Source organism: Culex quinquefasciatus, chromosome 2 (assembly GCF_015732765.1).
Source record: "Culex quinquefasciatus strain JHB chromosome 2, VPISU_Cqui_1.0_pri_paternal, whole genome shotgun sequence".
Lineage (NCBI taxonomy): Eukaryota > Metazoa > Arthropoda > Insecta > Diptera > Culicidae > Culex > Culex quinquefasciatus.
In genome coordinates this window covers 141,711,650-141,730,598 of record NC_051862.1, presented here as the reverse complement: position 1 = coordinate 141,730,598, position 18,949 = coordinate 141,711,650, and the positions used below count along the sequence as shown (strand labels likewise).

At 34.0% G+C, this 18,949-nt stretch overlaps 1 protein-coding gene across 5 annotated transcripts in view; it reads left to right on the top strand.

Annotated features, from left to right (window-relative positions):
* LOC6037110 (helix-loop-helix protein 11) overlaps nucleotides 1-18,663 on the top strand; it is a 220,397-nt gene extending 201,734 nt beyond the window's left edge. For all 5 annotated transcript variants that reach the window (XM_038256934.1, XM_038256935.1, XM_038256933.1 and 2 more), the window contains exon 4: nucleotides 16,493-18,663. In XM_038256934.1, coding sequence (XP_038112862.1) covers nucleotides 16,493-17,953 — 1,461 coding nt within the window. In that variant the 3' untranslated portion in view covers nucleotides 17,954-18,663. The remainder of the gene's footprint in view (nucleotides 1-16,492) is intronic.
* Nucleotides 18,664-18,949: the final 286 nt, after the last annotated feature.

The following is an 18,949-nucleotide window of genomic DNA, read 5'->3' as shown; positions in this document are numbered from 1 at the left end:
AAAAAATCAATGCGTTTCTAGTTGTCTGAAAGGGCACATGACATTAGTTTTGATTTTTTTTTGATATTTAACATGAAATAGCAGAATCGCTATACAAGTAAAATAATTCAATTTATATATAACATAAAATCTTCATTTTATACATATTTCAATACCATATCACCATCAAATCTTTTTAATTAATGGTCTATTAATGGTACACAAAAATATCAAATCTGGAGGAATTTCTTGTAATAAAGTTCAACTGTTAACAAAAAAAAAAAAAATAAAGAAAATGCTGGAAAAAAATACATAGAAAATAAATTGTAGGTATTGAAGGATGAAACTCACAAAAAATGGAAAAAATAAAACCATGAAACTTTTAAATAAAAAAACACATTGGCAATATTAATATAAAGTTTAATATCTAACATATTTTTATTTATTTTAATATGCAACAATCGTCTCTCCATGCATTTAAATTTATGGGACCGTTTAGGAAAAGATTGAGTTAAAATATCAAACAAAAGATTAATCGATTTAGCAAGAAGCTTAGAGTATGGATTCAGCACTGTTTGTATCAAAACGACAGCATTTTTTTTTTGTTTATCGAGTTTATCGAAGAGAAAAACGACAACTTTTACATGTTAACAATAAAATCATTTTTTTATGATAATCCATACAGCCGAAACTCGACTGATCCAAGTTTTAATTTTATGAAGTTCTACAGATTTACTTGTGATAAACAAATAAACTGCCACTCGAAGCAAGTCCGTCCCATATGTAATTGTGAAGTAATGATGTAGTTCGATTCGAAATCTTGTGACCTATCAGAAAAACCAATAAAATTTTGTACTTTGTTCCAGAAAATCGTAGAAAATTCACTTTTTCGAAAAATTCTAACACGTAAGCTTATGGGCGGGACAAATTTGAAGTGCGTTTTTCTCGGCTTGCTTTTTTTACATATGGGACAGACTAGATTCGAATGGCAGTAAACAAACCCAATATTTTCAAAAAAATCATTTTATCATTTTTTTAAGATGTTCCACAATTTTCAGCATGAGTTACTTTACAAAATTTAGAGTTAGGTTTAAAGTTTTTTTTTTATTTTTCTGAACATAATGTTTGAAATGCCTAAAGGGTACATATTTATAAACATTCTTACACACGTTACATTTTTCCAGATCAGTTCGAATGATTTTGGGAGATAAATGAGCTCAACGACTTAAATTATTTTTAACGTGATTTGATTTTCCATAATAAGCAAATTGCGAAGGCTAAGAAGATTTTGGTGTGGACCGTATTTTATAGTTTTAATTTTTTTGCATTACAGATTTGTTAACCATTTAAATATCACTTGGGTTTTTAGTATTCAATAATTTCCATATCTTGGCTCAAACTAAACCAATTTTAGTTCTTTTGGGTTCGTTCGCTCAGTAATTTAACACCGACTTCGGTTTCCTGGCCGGAGATATTCTGGATTCTCCAGGGCCAGATTTGAGAGAAAAATCACCAGGCTATTTTTCTGATCACAACATCATTCAAAAAATTTGTTATTGATGAACTGTTGAAATATTTTACCATCGACAATATTATCTTTTTGTTAACTGTTTCATCATATTATTTTTTATAAGTTTATGTCTCTCGACTCTGACCAAAGTCGAGGGGGGGGGGGGGAGCAAAAAATAAAAAATAAAAAAATAATAAAAATTGAATTTACGAGCCATGGTTTAAACATTTGAATAAAACAAGTTTTTAAAATGCATTATACACCTGTCCAGTTGTTTTGTAATCATTAGTTTCCAAAATATCTGAGCATTGACGAAAATTTAATTTTTCGCGAAAAAAAAAGTTTTTTTGCAGTGCTGTGCATTGGAATTTCATATAAATTCAAAATATTTTTAATCCAGCCCTAACATGCTAAATATGATTATCAATGCAGAAAAATGCATTTTAGATTGTTTTCAGTTGATTTAATTTCTATTTTCATTGAAATTTTGAAGTTTTTTAAAACTATTTTTTTTTTGTCCCATGATTTTTTCGACAAATTTTGAAGGGGGGCGATATAAACTTTGAAAAATATTTGCAACGGCTTTACAAGAAAATTGAAAATGTAAAACATTGATTTATTTCGTAAACCCTCTAACGCCCAGAGCTGTTTGCTTATCGTAAAAAAAAGTAAATGGTAAAATTTTGGTACAATAATGCAGGAAATACTTTACTTTTACCCATAAACATCGAATTGGTGCACCCAGAGCACCATCAGGAAGATGAGCAACTTTTTTCTAAATCACAAAAACTGATTTTCTTCAAATCTATTGGTTCAGTTGTTTGAAAATGCATCGAAAATTGTTTAAAACTACTTATTCTTTTCTGTAAGACCATATTTCTGAAGTATGAAATACAAATTCTAAAATCCCTGCACTTTCAAATTTCTTTGATTGGCTCATTCAAAACTCACAAACACCCATTTTAATCAAAATTAAGGAAGATATTAAAACCATCGGTCTAATAACAATGTTTAGTCTTGTTTTTGAAAAGTCATACCGTTTAGAAACTTTTGTATTGATTGAAATGTTTTTTTTTTTGTTATTTAGAAAAAGTGTTCCTGAATATTCAGTTGCTCATATGCCCAGGTGGTGCTCTGGTGCACCTAACGGAAAAGGTTAAAAAACACTCAAAATCGGTCCAAACTCACAATGTTACTCACATGGGTTCTTGTCCAAGGTTCAAATGATAGCAAAAAAATTTTTGTTTCATAAAATGTTGCGTTTAGTCATTTTTACGGGCTTTCGGAAACAGGTATTATTTATTCCCCTGAAATTGGACAATTTTTGTTTACATTTCGCACTGTAACTTTGCCTGTGCTTAACCAAATTTGATTAAATTTGGAGAGATGTTAGCATACATTCTACATGAACAACTGCAAATAGAAGCACCATGAAAAGTTGAGTCAGTATACTTGTGTGTGAGTGTGTGGTCCAATCCAATACCCGCTGGCCGGCAGCGAAATTATGGGAAAGCATAGTTTGTATCAGACTTGGTTATGCTGATACAGCTTATCTCAGTCCCGGGTATTAGGTGGTGTTAGCCCTCGCGCTGCTTCCAGTGACCCATTTCAGAATGACAGAGCTCCTTGCGGTCCAATTCCGAGGTCACTGGGCATTGTCTGGCCCCGCCTAAAGATAAAGCAAGAACCAGACGGGTCCTCGATCTATCTTTAAACTTCCAATCCCATCAGGCAAAACAGGGATCAGCATGAAAAGTTGAGTCAGTATACTTGAGTTCAAAATTTTGGTGCACTGAAGTAACCATGGGCAAGAGAGATTTAACTTAGTTATTGAAATTAGTTTAAAAATTATAAACAATTTTTTTTTAGTTTTTGTGATATTTTTGAACTGGATCTTTATACATCACAAAAAAAATTCAATTGAATTGTTTTAGTTAACATTTCCATTCCCATTTATTTTCTTTTTTATCGTGAATAGCGAACAGAAAATTGTTGTATGAATGAATTATAATTCAGAGACTTATAAATATTTGAAATAAATAATAATTTTGTATCAATTTAGAAAATTATCGCATATATGTATTTTAACTGCAAGATGCAACAAAAACTCCTTTCCAATTATAATAAATAAAATAATTTTGAAGTTTATGTTAATAACTGACATGACCATACAAAAAGTAAACATTTCATGTAAAGTGGTGCAAGAAGAATAAGCCATTAAAATAGCTATTAAAAAAATTGGACTTGTCTGAAAATATGCTACATGGACTTTAGAGATTCAAAAAAATATTTATAAATACGTGAAATCTGCTTAAACCGTTGAAACAATAATTTCCTTAGATACAATACTACACGAAATAAGACTATCGCTAATTTTATTTTAACTTTTTCTTAAGTTATTCAAAAGTATCACAAAACTAAGAACCGTGCCCTTATTATTTATTTATACATGGTGTCGATCCAAATCCCAAAATAAAATTCCCTGACTTTTCCCTGACCTCTCTAGACCACCATTTTGTTTCTTTATTTTCTATTTTTTACTAACATATTGTTTGGAGCGTTTTTATGGTTTGAGCAATTCTCTACGAAATCGGTCTTTTTTCTTCAATTTTAATTTTTGTATTTTTTAATCCGGCTGAAACTTTTTTGGTGCCTTCGGTATGCCCAAAGAAGCCATTTTGCATCATTAGTTTGTCCATATAATTTTCCATACAAATTCGGCAGCTGTCCATACAAAAATGATGTATGAAAATTCAAAAATCTGTATCTTTTGAAGGAATTTTTGATCGATTTGGTGTCTTCGGCAAAGTTGTAGGTATGGATACGGACTACACTGGAAAAATAATACACGGTAAAAAAATTTGGTGATTTTTTATTTAACTTTTATCACTAAAACTTGATTTACAAAAACACTATTTTTAATTTTTTTATTTTTGATATGTTTTAGAAGACATAAAATGCCAACTTTTCAGAAATTTCAGGTTGTGCAAAAATCACTGACCGAGTTATGAATTTTTAATCAATACTGATTTTTCAAAAATCGAAATTTTGGTCGTAAAATTTTCAACTTCATTTTCGATGTAAAATCAAATTTGCAATCAAAAGTACTTTACTAAAATTTTGATAAAGTGCACCGTTTTCAAGTTATAGCCATATTTAAGTGACTTTTTTGAAAATAGTCGCAGTTTTCATTTTTAAATTAGTGCACATGTTTGCCCAGTTTTGAAAAAATATTTTGAAAAGCTGAGAAAATTCTCTATATTTTGCTTATTCGGACTATGTTGATACGACCTTTAGTTGCTGAGATATTGCAATGCAAAGGTTTAAAAACAGGAAAATTGATGTTTTCTAAGTTTCACCCAAACAACCCACCATTTTCTATCGTCAATATCTCAGCAACTAATGGTCCGATTTTCAATGTTAATATATGAAACAATTGTGAAATTTTCCGATCTTTTCGAAAAAAAGATTTTTGGAATTTTCAAATCAAGACAAACATTTTAAAAGGGCGTAATATTGAATGTTTGGCCTTTGTGAAATGTTAGTCTTGATTTGAAAATTCCAAAAATATTTTTTTCGAAGAGATCGGAAAATTTCACAAATGTTTCATATATTAACATTGAAAATCGGACCATTAGTTGCTGAGATATTGACGATAGAAAATGGTGGGTTGTTTGGGTGAAACTTAGAAAACATCAATTTTCCTGTTTTTAAACCTTTGCATTGCAATATCTCAGCAACTAAAGGTCGTATCAACAAAGTCCAAATAAGCAAAATATAGAGAATTTTCTCAGCTTTTCAAAAATATTTTTTCAAAACTGGGCAAACATGTGCACTAATTTAAAAATGAAAACTGCGACTATTTTCAAAAAGTCACTTAAATATGGCTATAACTTGAAAACGGTGCACTTTATCAAAATTTCAGTAAAGTACTTTTGATTGCAAATTTGATTTTACATCGAAAAATGAAGTTGAAAATTTTACGACCAAAATTTCGATTTTTGAAAAATCAGTATTGATTAAAAATTCATAACTCGGTCAGTGATTTTTGCACAACCTGAAATTTCTGAAAAGTTGGCATTTTATGCCTTCTAAAACATATCAAAAATAAAAAAATTAAAAATAGTGTTTTTGTAAATCAAGTTTTAGTGATAAAAGTTAAATAAAAAATCACCAATTTTTTTACCGTGTATTATTTTTTCCAGTGTAGTCCGTATCCATACCTACAACTTTGCCGAAGACACCAAATCGATCAAAAATTCCTTCAAAAGATACAGATTTTTGAATTTTCATACATCATTTTTGTATGGACAGCTGCCGAATTTGTATGGAAAATTATATGGACAAACTAATGATGCAAAATGGCTTCTTTGGGCATACCGAAGGCACCAAAAAAGTTTCAGTCGGATTAAAAAATACAAAAAAAAATCGAATGACCGAAATCCTAGAGAACTGCTCGTTTCATACATTTTTCTTTTTGAATATTGCAAATTTAAGATATTGAAAAAAATCAACGACTTTTTTATTTTGATTTTTTAACCATGAATTCTGCAGAAACTTAAAAACTTTTTTTTTATTTTGTCAATCATTTTTTTCTAATCGAACATCCAAACTGAGCAACCATAAAATTGACCTGAAAACATATGAAACACAATAGCTTAGGGGCCTTAAAAAATTGAAATAATTAATAATTAAAATTGTTGCAAATTTGAAATTGCGATTAGTTAGTTTCACTTCATTTCCTAAAGAAAATTTAAAGTTAAAAGTTTTCAAAAAAAAAACAATTGAAAATTTGAATTAAAGTAAAAAGTCATGTTTAATTTTAAAATTGTTGCCTTTTGCGGAATTTTCAAACGAATTAGGCCGATGCAATTTTTGATTGTGTTTTTATAAAAAAAAACTAAAGGTTTTGGAGACAAAAACTTAAAAAAATGTAATTTTGTAGAACCTTAAGAAAGATTTAAACAACACTGTAAAACTAAGAAAATGTGCAATTAAATGAAATTTTTTCAAGTAAATGTTTACGGTTTTAAAAAAGATCTAGGTCTTTTTCAACAAGGATTGTATTTAAAGTAAACGGTTTTCTGGAAAACATCTTCTTGAAAAATTAAAAAAAAATGCAGTAAAATTTAAAAAAAATGGTTTCTACCTTGAGCAGAACCTATACACGATCATTCACACGATCAATACATTTTATAAAAATAAAAACAAAATACAACCTGCTCGAGCTTTTCAAAAAGTCATTATTTATCAAACTCTGATTTTTGGGTGTTTTGGAATAGATTCCAAATTTAAGCTCGATTTGACCACGGAAATTCCTCCTTGTAACCCCTTGAATGTTGTTTGGAGAAAATATGTAAAATGTAGTTGTACAATCCCTATGAAATCTCGGATGCTGGAAACAACTCTTCCGAAGAGACCATATTTTATAAATTCTTGAACTCTCAAATTCCTTTATTCAGAATTGTTAAGGAGAAATAAAAAAAATCCGCGCCATCCCAAAACCCAATCCGCGCAAAATCCGCGTCATTTTGTCATTTTAAGAAAAATAATTTTGCGACAAACAGACAAAATAGTTTCATGTCATTATCAATTTTGTAATCTCAGAACGCAGAATCTTGAAACGCTGAAAATGTATTTTTGCTAGGATTAGGTAAACTAGAGGAAAAAGCCAAAACAAACATTTTGGCAAAAAAATCAAAAATTACAACATTTTAAAATTTAGATCTAAAAACTCAATGATATCTTAATAAAAATATAATAAAATTTTAAAATTGTAATAAATTCTCGATCTTGAGATTTTAAATTTAAGATACAGTTCATACTCGATGATCTTACCAAAGCGTAGATTAGAAAAATCGAAGCAAATTTTCCTACATCTTCTTCTTAAAATTTTAGAAGAATTTAAGAATTTAAGAATTGAAGAATTGAAGAATTTAAGAATTTAAGAATTGAAGAATTTAAGAATTGAAGAATTGAAGAATTGAAGAATTTAAGAATTTAAGAATTTAAGAATTTAAGAATTTAAGAATTTAAGAATTTAAGAATTTAAGAATTTAAGAATTTAAGAATTTAAGAATTTAAGAATTTAAGAATTTAAGAATTTAAGAATTTAAAAATTTAGGAATGTAAGAATTTAAGAATTTAAGAAATAAAGAATTTAAGAATTTAAGAATTTATGAATTTAAGAATTTAAGAATTTGAGAATTTAAGAATTTAAGAATTTAAGAATTTAAGAATTTAAGAATTTAAGAATTTAAGAATTTAAGAATTTAAGAATTTAAGAATTTAAGAATTTAAGAATTTAAGAATTTAAGAATTTAAGAATTTAAGAATTTAAGAATTTAAGAATTTAAGAATTTAAGAATTTAAGAAGTGCATAATTGGCAAAGGGAGCGCGTGGTCGTAAAAAAATATTCGGAGTGAAAAGTGATTTTTTTTTTGTTTGTTCCTTTTGTTTCGCATTTTTGTCGTGAATTGTGATATAGTTTTCGATAAAAACGTTCCGAGTTCGTTAGGTTTATCGCGTAACAAAATTATTTTGATTCATCAAGAACGTCGTGTGGTGCGCTAGTCTTTTTTGTGTTGAAAAGACCTTCCCATAGCTCCGTAGCTCGGAGGGCTCGACGTCGGTTGTTTGTGTGTTAAGCCCTCTCCATAGCATCGTAGCTCGAGAGGCATTGAAAATCAATACCTAATCTAGCTAATAGAAAGAAGATAGGAAGGCACTTGATGATTGAGTTCGTCGCGTCTATTCCGTAACAAATTCATGAACTAAATGATTATATAATTAAAAATCAGACTACGCTATCATTGCAGCATTGCGTTTAACACCTCATACTATAAACAAATATTATTTGGTTTTATCTTTCCACAGCCGGCTGTCTAAGATTAAACCATTTCATTAAAAATTTAACAACAGTTAAACGGGAAATGTCTCATCCGCAGCATCCGATTGCTTGCCTTGAGAATAAAACAATACCTTTCAACAAACACTATGATTTTGGGTCGCATCATCATCTTCTATGATGAATCCTGACCAAACACCCTATCCTACTAACCAATTTTCAGGTTCCTGGCGCTTGTGGGGTGTAAGCACAGAGTAAATCAGCTGCCCTAGTAGCAACCTGCGCTAACTAACATTCCCGTCCCTTAAAATCGAGATCTACAAACTGACATGGCGGGCGCCGTTGGTGGCCAATGACTGTTACCTATTCGCAACTGATCTAGCTTTAGCAATCATGGTGTTTTATCTTTTCAGCGCATTCATACATGCTGTTGATAAGGGAAACACCACTAGATCGTCGAAGCCTATGATCAGTAGTGCTGAAAGGATATTACGGTTCTGTTCAGCAACGGAGGGGCAACCATGGGTGATCTCTCATGCTCATGCTCATGCTCATTTAAGAATTTAAGAATTTAAGAATTTAAGAATTTAAGAATTTAAGAATTTAAGAATTTAAGAATTTAAGAATTTAAGAATTTAAGAATTTAAGAATTTAAGAATTTAAGAATTTAAGAATTTAAGAATTTAAGAATTTAAGAATTTAAGAATTTAAGAATTTAAGAATTTAAGAATTTAAGAATTTAAGAATTTAAGAATTTAAGAATTTAAGAATTTAAGAATTTAAGAATTTAAGAATTTAAGAATTTATGAATTTAAGAATTTAAGAATTTAAGAATTTAAGAATTTTAAAATAATATTTTTTTGTTCTCTTGATTGTTCTTATTTTATTTTTATTTTTATATTGATATCTTTGATTTTTGTTTTCAGATTTTTTTCCTTTTTAATTTTAAAATTTCGGATCTTTTTATTTTTTAATATGAATTTATTTATTTTGGGTTTTTTTACATCCAAATGTCTGTATCTTCAGGAAAAGTTTGAAATATGATTAAGATTCACAAGATTAAAATTGAATGTATCCAGTATAAAATAACAATAAATAAGGATAAAAACATTACTCAAAACTTTAAAGAAATTAAATATTCAGATGTTTAAAAATAAGTTGAGTGTAGTCAGTAAATACCCTGTTTTTTCCATAAATTTTTGTTTTATTTCTTTAATTCTTGAATTTAATTCTTTAATTTTTAATTACATCCCGGGCAGACGGTAATAACAAAATTCATGTCATTTCAATAACAAATACTGTTAAAATAACAGAAAGTGTTATGGAATCTTCTTGAAAAATCCATTTTTGCATAAGAGTTTAATAACAGTTAATGTTATCATAACAGAATTTGTTATTGGTCTGACATTGGAGGAAAGCCAAAACAACTTTGGAATAACATTTTTTGTTATGGAAGAATACCTCGAACTGTTATTGGGATGATCGGATTAGTTGTTAAAATAACAAAAAATAATAACAAAGATTTGTTAGAAGAATAACTAAAAATGTTATTAGTCTGTTATTACAATAACGATCCAATAACAAAAAAATCATAACGGGGAATAACAAATCATGTTATAAATAACATAAAATGTTATTGACCTAGTATTTTCTAATATCAAAAAATGTTATTCCCAAGTTATTACCGTCTGCTCGGGATTTCACCATCACTATTTTGCTTACATTTTACTGCCGTTTTACGGCGATATGATGTATACGCCATTGAGGTGGTTTTGCTGTAGACACGATTTTCTGTTTTTGTTCATTTTTTCAATTTAAAATGAATAATTTAAGGTCTGCTCTGTAGAAACTGTTAAAAAGTACAATGAAAATGTGACCCCTACAAAATTTCTTGTTTTGTCCTATTCTCTACGATTTTAAACCACAAACATCATTTGGCCGAAAAAATAGCAATAAAAAATCACTACTTTTCCTTCCCAATGATGTATGTATACATTGCTCGATCAATGCAAGCTATATGTTTTGTGTCAGCTATTTTGACAGCTGAGCGGATTAAGGGAATGCATTGTCCACGTGGATACTTTAAGGAGGGGGGAGGGTATAAGGGAGCGTTCTTTTATTACGTAACGCAGTTGGTGGAGGGGGGGGGGGTCGGTGGCCGTGTTACGCTCCATACATTTTTTTTAAATTTGTATGGACATTTTGTTACGAGGGGGAGGGAGGGGGTCTAAAAATCTAAAAAAAAAATGTTTGCGTTACATAATAAAAGAACGTTCCCTTAGCGATTGTCTACGCTCCATAAAAACATTATTGCATGAACAATTGTCCGTAAGGGAGGTGGGTAGGTCCAGAATTTTCAAAAAAGTGTCTTCGTGGATGTGGATAAGGGGTCATCCATTAAGTACGTCACATTAAAATCAGCCAAAATTTACTCCACCCTCCTTTGTCACGATTTCCCTATGCTTTTAACACGCAATGTCACGCTTGCTCAAAACCCCCCTCTTCCCTCAGAGCGTGGCGCACTTTATGGATGACGCCTAATGGACGTCCCCTTAAGAACTAAATCGAAATAATGTAATAAAATATTGCCCAGTCTTGATTTGGTCCCAAAACCTCAAATCAACATTCAAACAGTATTGAATTTGACTTCTATCAATTCTCAATGTATACATACATCATGATGAGTAAAATTGGCGTATACATCATTGTTTGTTTGCTTAATAAAATGGGCCCCAGAGCAGCTTTTTGAAAAATTCTTTCGTCAGGAGGTAGCTTTTAAGATTCTTTATCAGACTGTACAATAAAATTAAAAATGACCAAAATGGCGTATACATCATATCGCCGTAAAACGGCAGTTTAGATTACACAAATTTAGACTACTTTGGATCATTTTTAAATCATAGTCCAGTTTAATTTTGAGAAAAAAAAAGAATTTAGATTACGAATACTTAAGTGAAATTTTGGAAAATTTTCTAGCCTTACAATTTTTGTTAGAATTTTAGAATAAGAATTTAAAAAATTAAGAAATCAACAATTCCAAAATATCAGAACTTCAAAATTTTAAAAATTTAGAGTCTTTATGCTTTAGAATTTTAGATTTTTTTTAATTTTCAAATGTTCGAATTTTTTAACTTTGGATTTTTCAAATCATTCAATTTTTCTGACAAAATGTATGATTTTCTCTATGGTCCCTAAGCATGCTAAGCAAACAACCAATTTTAGAACAAATCTCTGAGGATGGTGGGGCAACTGCCTCATATTGTCCTACCCTGTGTGCGCTAGTAATTTGTATTTTTCAGGTGAACGGAAATCCAAATCAAATCCAAATTATTTGATTTTTAAACCAAAACATTGCAAACAAGCTACGCGCTTTTCATCGTGACCCTTTTCTTAAGCATTTTTTATATGGAGTTCTGCGTTCCTTCCGAACTGACCAATTTAAAAATTAAATATTATCAATGTTGCAAAGTTTGGCCTGGAAGACATTCAAATACATCATCAAGGGCGAATTTTTAAAAAGAAATGAAATTTTGTAGTAATATTTTTAAGATCATCGAAATTCCCTGACCCAGCATAAAATTCCCTGACTTTCCCTGACTTTTCCAGGTCAAATAAAATTCCCTGACAATTCCAGGTTTTCCCTGACTTTTCCAGAAATCGACACCATGTTATAATTATTTTGAATGGCAGTTAATTTTTTTGTAAAATTTGGAAAAAAAACCCCTGAAAAGTATTTTTATATTAGCCTATCCTTGAAATAGAAAAACACATTGAGAAGTAAAATACAAGAGATATCTTGATAAAAATGTTTTAATTTTAAAAATATTGTTTGTATAGTTCCTGTCGTTTTATCGAAAAGGGAATCTACATTTTATTACGTTTTTTTTTTTTCAAATTAATTGAATTCATTGCAAATAATTGTAGCTAAATAATTTGTGTTCCCACAGATTTAAGGACATAAAACATACATTAAACGTTGTTTAAGTTAAACATCATAATTTAGTGAAACAGAATTGTAGGATACGACCATAAACCTAGTTTTACGTGTATTTAAGTTTGCAGATTTTTGCAGATATTTGAAAAACAAATTTGCAGATAACTCAAAATTTCATCTGGCATCCCTGATCTGAAGCCGCACCAGCTGGCCATTGCCATCGTCTTGGTGTACAAAATAAACAAAAACATAAAAAAAACATCAACAAATTCATGCGCATTTTTCAGACTACAAACATTCTAGAACGCGTTTGTAACACATTATATCGTATACACGAATCGATTCCATTCATATCTGACACGCACACAAATACATTGATACGCCACCACCACTAGAAGCGGGTCGGCAGGTGAAGAAACTCTTGTCCTTCAACCGGCCAGTGAGCATAGTTAATCACAGCTGCTGCCCCTGCTGACCAGCGTGGTCTTATGGAATTGGCTGGTTCGCCGGAGCACATGTTGAGAAGTTCAATCTCTGGGGCCAAACACGGGAGAGGGAGCGCGGGGTTTTCGTTTGGAGCTTCTGGGGGGGGTTAGATTGGTGTGTTTTACCAATTTTCTGAATTTTCCTCGGTTGAGGAGATCTGATTTTAAGGATTATTTATGCTCTGATAAATTATTTGTGCCAAATGACTATTTATGAAAAATCTAATTTTAGGATAAGTTGCTTATTACAAAAATGACAACTTTTGAGTTGCCGTCAGCAGGGGTGATCGACTCCAGAACCAATGTCACCCCTGATGACGGTTTGGCACAAGTTGGTCATAATAATTCATTTGGCAGTGTTGCGAATTTTACGACTATGCATAATTTTTGAGAAAATAAGGAAAAAAAATTGAATGTAAAGTCAATTTTGTAATCAACAAAATTATTTTTGTACATACCAAAAATGGTTATTATGCGCAAAAACGGCAATTTTTGCTAGAGGTGTAGCTACTTTTTTCTAAATGGTTCTCGTTTTGATGAGAACTTCAGATATTTAAATAGCCTTTTTGTATGGACAGTAGGGTGCCCAGAAAAAATGACCCCCTGCTCCACAAGCGGAAAACGGTTTTTGGGTTATTTTAAGCTTCTGTGCAAATTTTGAGCGAAATTGGTTGAGATTAACCCATTGATACCCGAACCTAAAGTTGGTGAAAAAAATGTTTTTCATACAAAAATGACTTTTTTAAATCGCTAATAACTTTTCAGGATTAAGTTTTACAGCTTTGGTATGTTCTACAAAGTTGTAGAGCATTAAATTTCCAATGAGAATCTCACTTTTGGGAATATTTGGATGTAAGTAGCGCACCGTGTAGACCAAATTGTAAGAAAATTGGGAGCGAGGTTTTGAGAAAAAGTCCCGTATTCTGGGCACCCTAATGGACAGCCAACATTATATGGAGACTTGCATAGGTGATTTTTTTAAAAATGTTTCGAATATTTTAAAATGGTTTTGAATCAAAAAGTATATACTGCCCATGTTCGCATATATGTCCCAAATGAGCAAATTTCTAAGAATTCGGCCGATTTCGACCATTTGTATTTTTTGTATTTTTTGATTTCGCTAAAACTTTGTGGGGGCCAAACATGCTATTTTGTGTCATTGGTTCACCCATACAAATCTCCATACAATTTTGGCTGCCGTCCATACAAAAATGGTGCGTAAATATTCAAACAGCTGTAACTTTTGAGTGAATTTTATTGTCAATTTGGTGTCTTCGGCAAAGTTGTAGGTATTGTTGAGGACTATTGAGAAAAAATAGGCACACGGAAAAAAATTTGCAGATTTTTTAATCAACTTTTTTCACAAAAACTCAATTTCCCAAAATACGTATTTTTTTTATTTTCGAGATTTTTTGATGTGTTTAGGGGACAAAAACTTGAAAAAATAGTGATTTTTGGAAAAAATCGAAATCTTCTATATATATAAAAAATTTCGACGGTTTTGTTCGAACGCGAATCAGTTCAATACGGAGCGTCGGATCGAGGTGCTCTTTGTTGCGTTGGGTTCGTATAGGTACAAGGAAGGTTCTTACGTCAAAAAGTTACAACTTTGGCCACTCTGGAACCGATTCCGGAAAATCTGCAGATTGTATGGGAAAAGCTGAGGGCTTTTGTTAATTTGATTTGGTTAACCGCGGTGGATTTTCTTGAAATAATTCGAACTGTCAAAAATCCACCAAAGCATCTACCACATTGATCGCACAAAAATCTGTGGTAGAAAAGTATCCACCGGTAGATGCTTTGGTGGATTTTTGACAGTTCGAATTATTTCAAGAAAATCCACCGCGGTTAACCAAATCAAATTAATAAAAGCCCTCTGGGTAAAATCAAATTTTGATCACAGGAGGCTAAATCAGCAAACAAGCAAGAAACGTCAGGAAACCAAAAAAGGGCAGGACGAAGTTTGCCGGGAAGAAGTTGTTTTATACAAAAAAAAATGACCTTAATTTTTTTTGATTAGGGTCAGCACCTAATGGTCCGATTTTCAATGCTAATGCATGAAACATTCGTGAAATTTTCCGATCTTTTCGAAAAAAAATATTTTGATTTTTTATAACCAAGACTAGCATTTTAAATGGACGTAATATTCAATGTTTGGTCCTTTTAAAATGTTAGTTTTGATTTAAAAAAATTCAAAATAAATTTCACGAATTTTTCATGTTTTAACATTGAAAATCGGACCATTAGTTAATGAGATATCGACATTAAAAAATGGAGGGCTGTTTAGATGAGACTTCGAAAACTTCAATTTTTCTGTTTCTATTTCTTTAAGCCGCTGTATCTCAGCAACCAGGTCCAATTTTCAATGTCTCTTAGACAATTTTATAGCAAATTTTCTGAATTTTTCAAAAAAATATTTTTAGAAATGGTCACTCATGGTCACTATTTTTTAAAATCAAAAAACTGCAAATATTTCGCTGAAATCAAACTTTCGGTGGCTATATTTTGAAAACAGAGCCTTTTATCAAAAAATCTGTAAAGTACTTTTCGATTGGAAATTCAATTTTACCTCAGCAATACCTACAACTTTGCCGAAGACACCAAATTGATTAGAAAATTCCGAAAATTCACTCAAAAGCTACAGCTGTTTGAATATTTACGTACCATTTTTGTATGGACAGCTGCCAAAATTGTATGGAGACTTGTAAGGGTGAACTAATGACACAAAATAGCTTCTTTGGACATAAGGAAGGCCCCCACAAAGTTTGAGCCAAATCAAAAAATACAAATAAAATCCATTTCCGGTTTTGGTGGAGAATTGCTCATATGCAAAAATTGCAAACTGAGAAAAACGCATTTAAAGTTTGTTTTACACATAAGGCTACGTGTTAAGTTTTCGCGAAAAAAAACTGGGTTTCCTCCTGATTTCTAGAACAAAATACTGGATGTTGTAGGCTCTTTTGAAAGAGCTCACGATTTTGAACAAAATTTAATCAGTAACTCAAAAACAATGAAAATGCATATGGGACATTTATACGACCAGGGGCAGTATACTTTTTCTATGGAAACTTAAATTCTCACCAAACGGTAAACGTTGTCAATTGTCAATAAGTTCAAAAAATCTAAATTTATCCTTATTCAGTCTTTGTTTACATCTCGACATTTTACTACCAACACACTAACCCCGGGGCTCCATTGCTTGGCTTGGCTGATGCCCAGACCCAGACAGACAGATAAAAGAGAGTTGACGGTGGATGGGTAAAACCCAAACAGTAAAATTGCACATTTGTGGTTGCTTGCACGAAATGCATTCAAATTGGCACGCATGAAGAGTGCGTATTTATTGCACGCTAACCCTGCATTGGCAAAGTGCACATTTTGATTTTATTGTGCTGTTTTAATCAGTGAAAAAATACTTTTAAATCTTTTTTTAAGAGTACATAACAAAACTAACCTGCTAAATAGTTAAATTAATAATATTTAGAAACAATCATCAGGTTAAATCGCCGCCCAGAGTTAGCAGCACTCGTCGTACCCAACCGGCTATATATTTATAGAATTTATATAAATTTAGCAAGTACGCGACGCCGGCGGGCCGCGATCATGACCACAGTCAATGCAATGACGCCCTGCATCGTGTGGAGCCGGTTCTAACCGGCTTTGCATTGCACTTTGCACATGAAACTAACTTTGCGCGTTTTTTTTTTTTTCTCTCTCTCTCCCTCTTACTACACAGGCGGCAATCCTGCAGCAAACGGCCGAGTACATTTACGCGCTGGAGCAGGAGAAGACGCGACTGCTGTCACAGAATTGCGCCCTCAAACGCGACCGGGAGCGTGACCAGCAGGACCAGGCGGTGGCAGCGACCGAGCAGGCCGCGGTTACGCCGGCGTCGACGACGACGATCGTTCCGGTCACGACCGTAGCCAAGAAGCGCAAGATCGACGCCATCATGACGGTGTCGGACTCGTCGGACGAGGGTCTGGGCTCGATGTCACCGGAGCCGGTTAGTCTCATGCAGGTCGTGAACAACGCCACCGGCCAGACGATCATCACGGCGGCCGGAAATGGACGGGTTGGAGCGGTGGCCGGACCTACGATCAGCGTCAGCGCCAAGGACTATTTGGAATTGAAGCACCAGCTGGAGGTCGAGCGACGGCAGAAGGCGATCTTCGAGGAGCGGTTGAAGGCGCTGGAGCGACAGATCTACCCGGCGCGAGTGCTCTACCCGGACATTGTCGAGGCGAATGAGGCGATCGAGGAACTTGCCGCGATTCCGACGACGACGACAACGACGACGAAGCCGACGACAAAGATGGAGAACGTGCAACTGATCACGCTGGACAGTGGCATCATCGCCAAGAAGCAGCTGGTTGCGGTTTGCAACCAGGAGGTGATCGAGGAAACGATCCTGCCCATCGCCAAGACTCTCAACATTGTTCCGCTGAAGGAGGAGAAGGTATTCATCAAGCGATCACGGTCGCGATCGCCAACGATCGAGCCTCTACCAATCCCGCAGCCGCCACAGCAGACGACGGTGGTGACGTTGCCGCCGAAGAAGAACCGCTTCCCGACGATCCTGGAAGCGGCCATCAAGGCCGAACCCAAGGTCGAAGTCGAACGCATCAACTCCCCCTCGTCGATCATCGTCAACGACGATCACCTATCGCACCTGTCGGCAAACAGCAGAAAACTGGTTCCGAACCAGCAGCAACAGCAAACCAACTCCCGCATCAACACCTGCCGACACAACCTGGAGACGATAGTGGAGGCCATCCGGCACCTCGAGGGTGATGCGTTCGACTCGGTGATCCCCGCTCCGCAGCAGCAGCAGCAGCAGTTGACGATATCGCGACCGGCCGCCGTACAGGAAGTCCCGCTTGCGTTGACTACGTCCAACAAGCAGAAAGAGCGCGATCACCGCCAGAGCCAGCTGGAGCCGTACCTGAAGTTCCGGACGGCACCTGCCGCCGTCGGCTCCGCCTCCAACACCACCTCCACCATTGCCGCGTCCAGCGCTACCTCCGCCTCGTCCAGCAACCCCAGCGGCCATCCGGCGATCGTGTCCGTCTCGATCACGCCCACGTTGAGTCCCGCCGCCGTCGTCGTGCCCAGCGCCCAGCAGACGGCCTCGCAGATCCTCCAGCAGCACCAGCAGTGCCGGCCGGGCGTGATCGTCGTCAAGCAGAACTCATGATCAGCTGGTAGTAGTTCCGCGATCACCGCCGCTGCCACTGCCAGCAAGAACGTGATCATCAAGTACCACCACCAGGCGGACATTGGCGGCCGATAAGAACCTCTTGGACGGAGCATTTTTCTTTTTTGTTAATTATTTTTATAGCAGTAGCAGATATATTTTTTTTCTCTCGTCCCGATCCAGCCGTTATACACGAAACAACCTTCCACACACATCGTCATTCAATGCATCCCGCGGTATATTTTTTTCGTTTTATACAAAGTTGTGATTTTTATGGCAATCTTTATTTTTTCATATATACTTTTTGTTTTTAATTTCTCGCGCTCGCGCGGTAGGTTTTAGAGCAGACATTCAACCACACAAAACTTTTGTATAACCCCCAAACGCCCTTTTTTTATTAGACGCATAGTTTCTTTGTTTTAATTTTTAAAACACACAGAATGTCACGAGTGAAACAAAAAACCGGGAAACGTAGAGAAGAAAAACAAGCTAAACTAGAATTGATAACGTGAATATCAAAATAATAAGCAACACACACACATGCGCGTGTTAGGACATAGATTATAGAACGCGAGGAAAACACCTGAGCAGCAAATATGTTGACTAGCGAAGAACAAAAAAAAACAAACGTGAAACATATACACATTGTACAGAGAGAGAGACTCCGAGATGGACGCAAATAAAACATAAAGGTAAACCTTTACAACAACCATCTGCATTATACCGTAAGGCTAAGAAAAAATCATGTTAAAACCTTGAACTGACAAAACAATAGATTGGCGATTTAAGATAACTCCTGTTTTTTTAAAACCATCGAATTGTTGCGATCGTTTCGGAGTTTGTTGTACCTATTTATAACTACGCTCGAAATAGCTCGACTACGCGGGGAAAACAACTTCTACGTACGTAACTTCTAATCGCTCCGCGAGAACAATGCCAGAGGTGGCTCTTTTTACCGATGGCAGCGCCACGTGCGTTCGTTTTATGAAGCTCGAA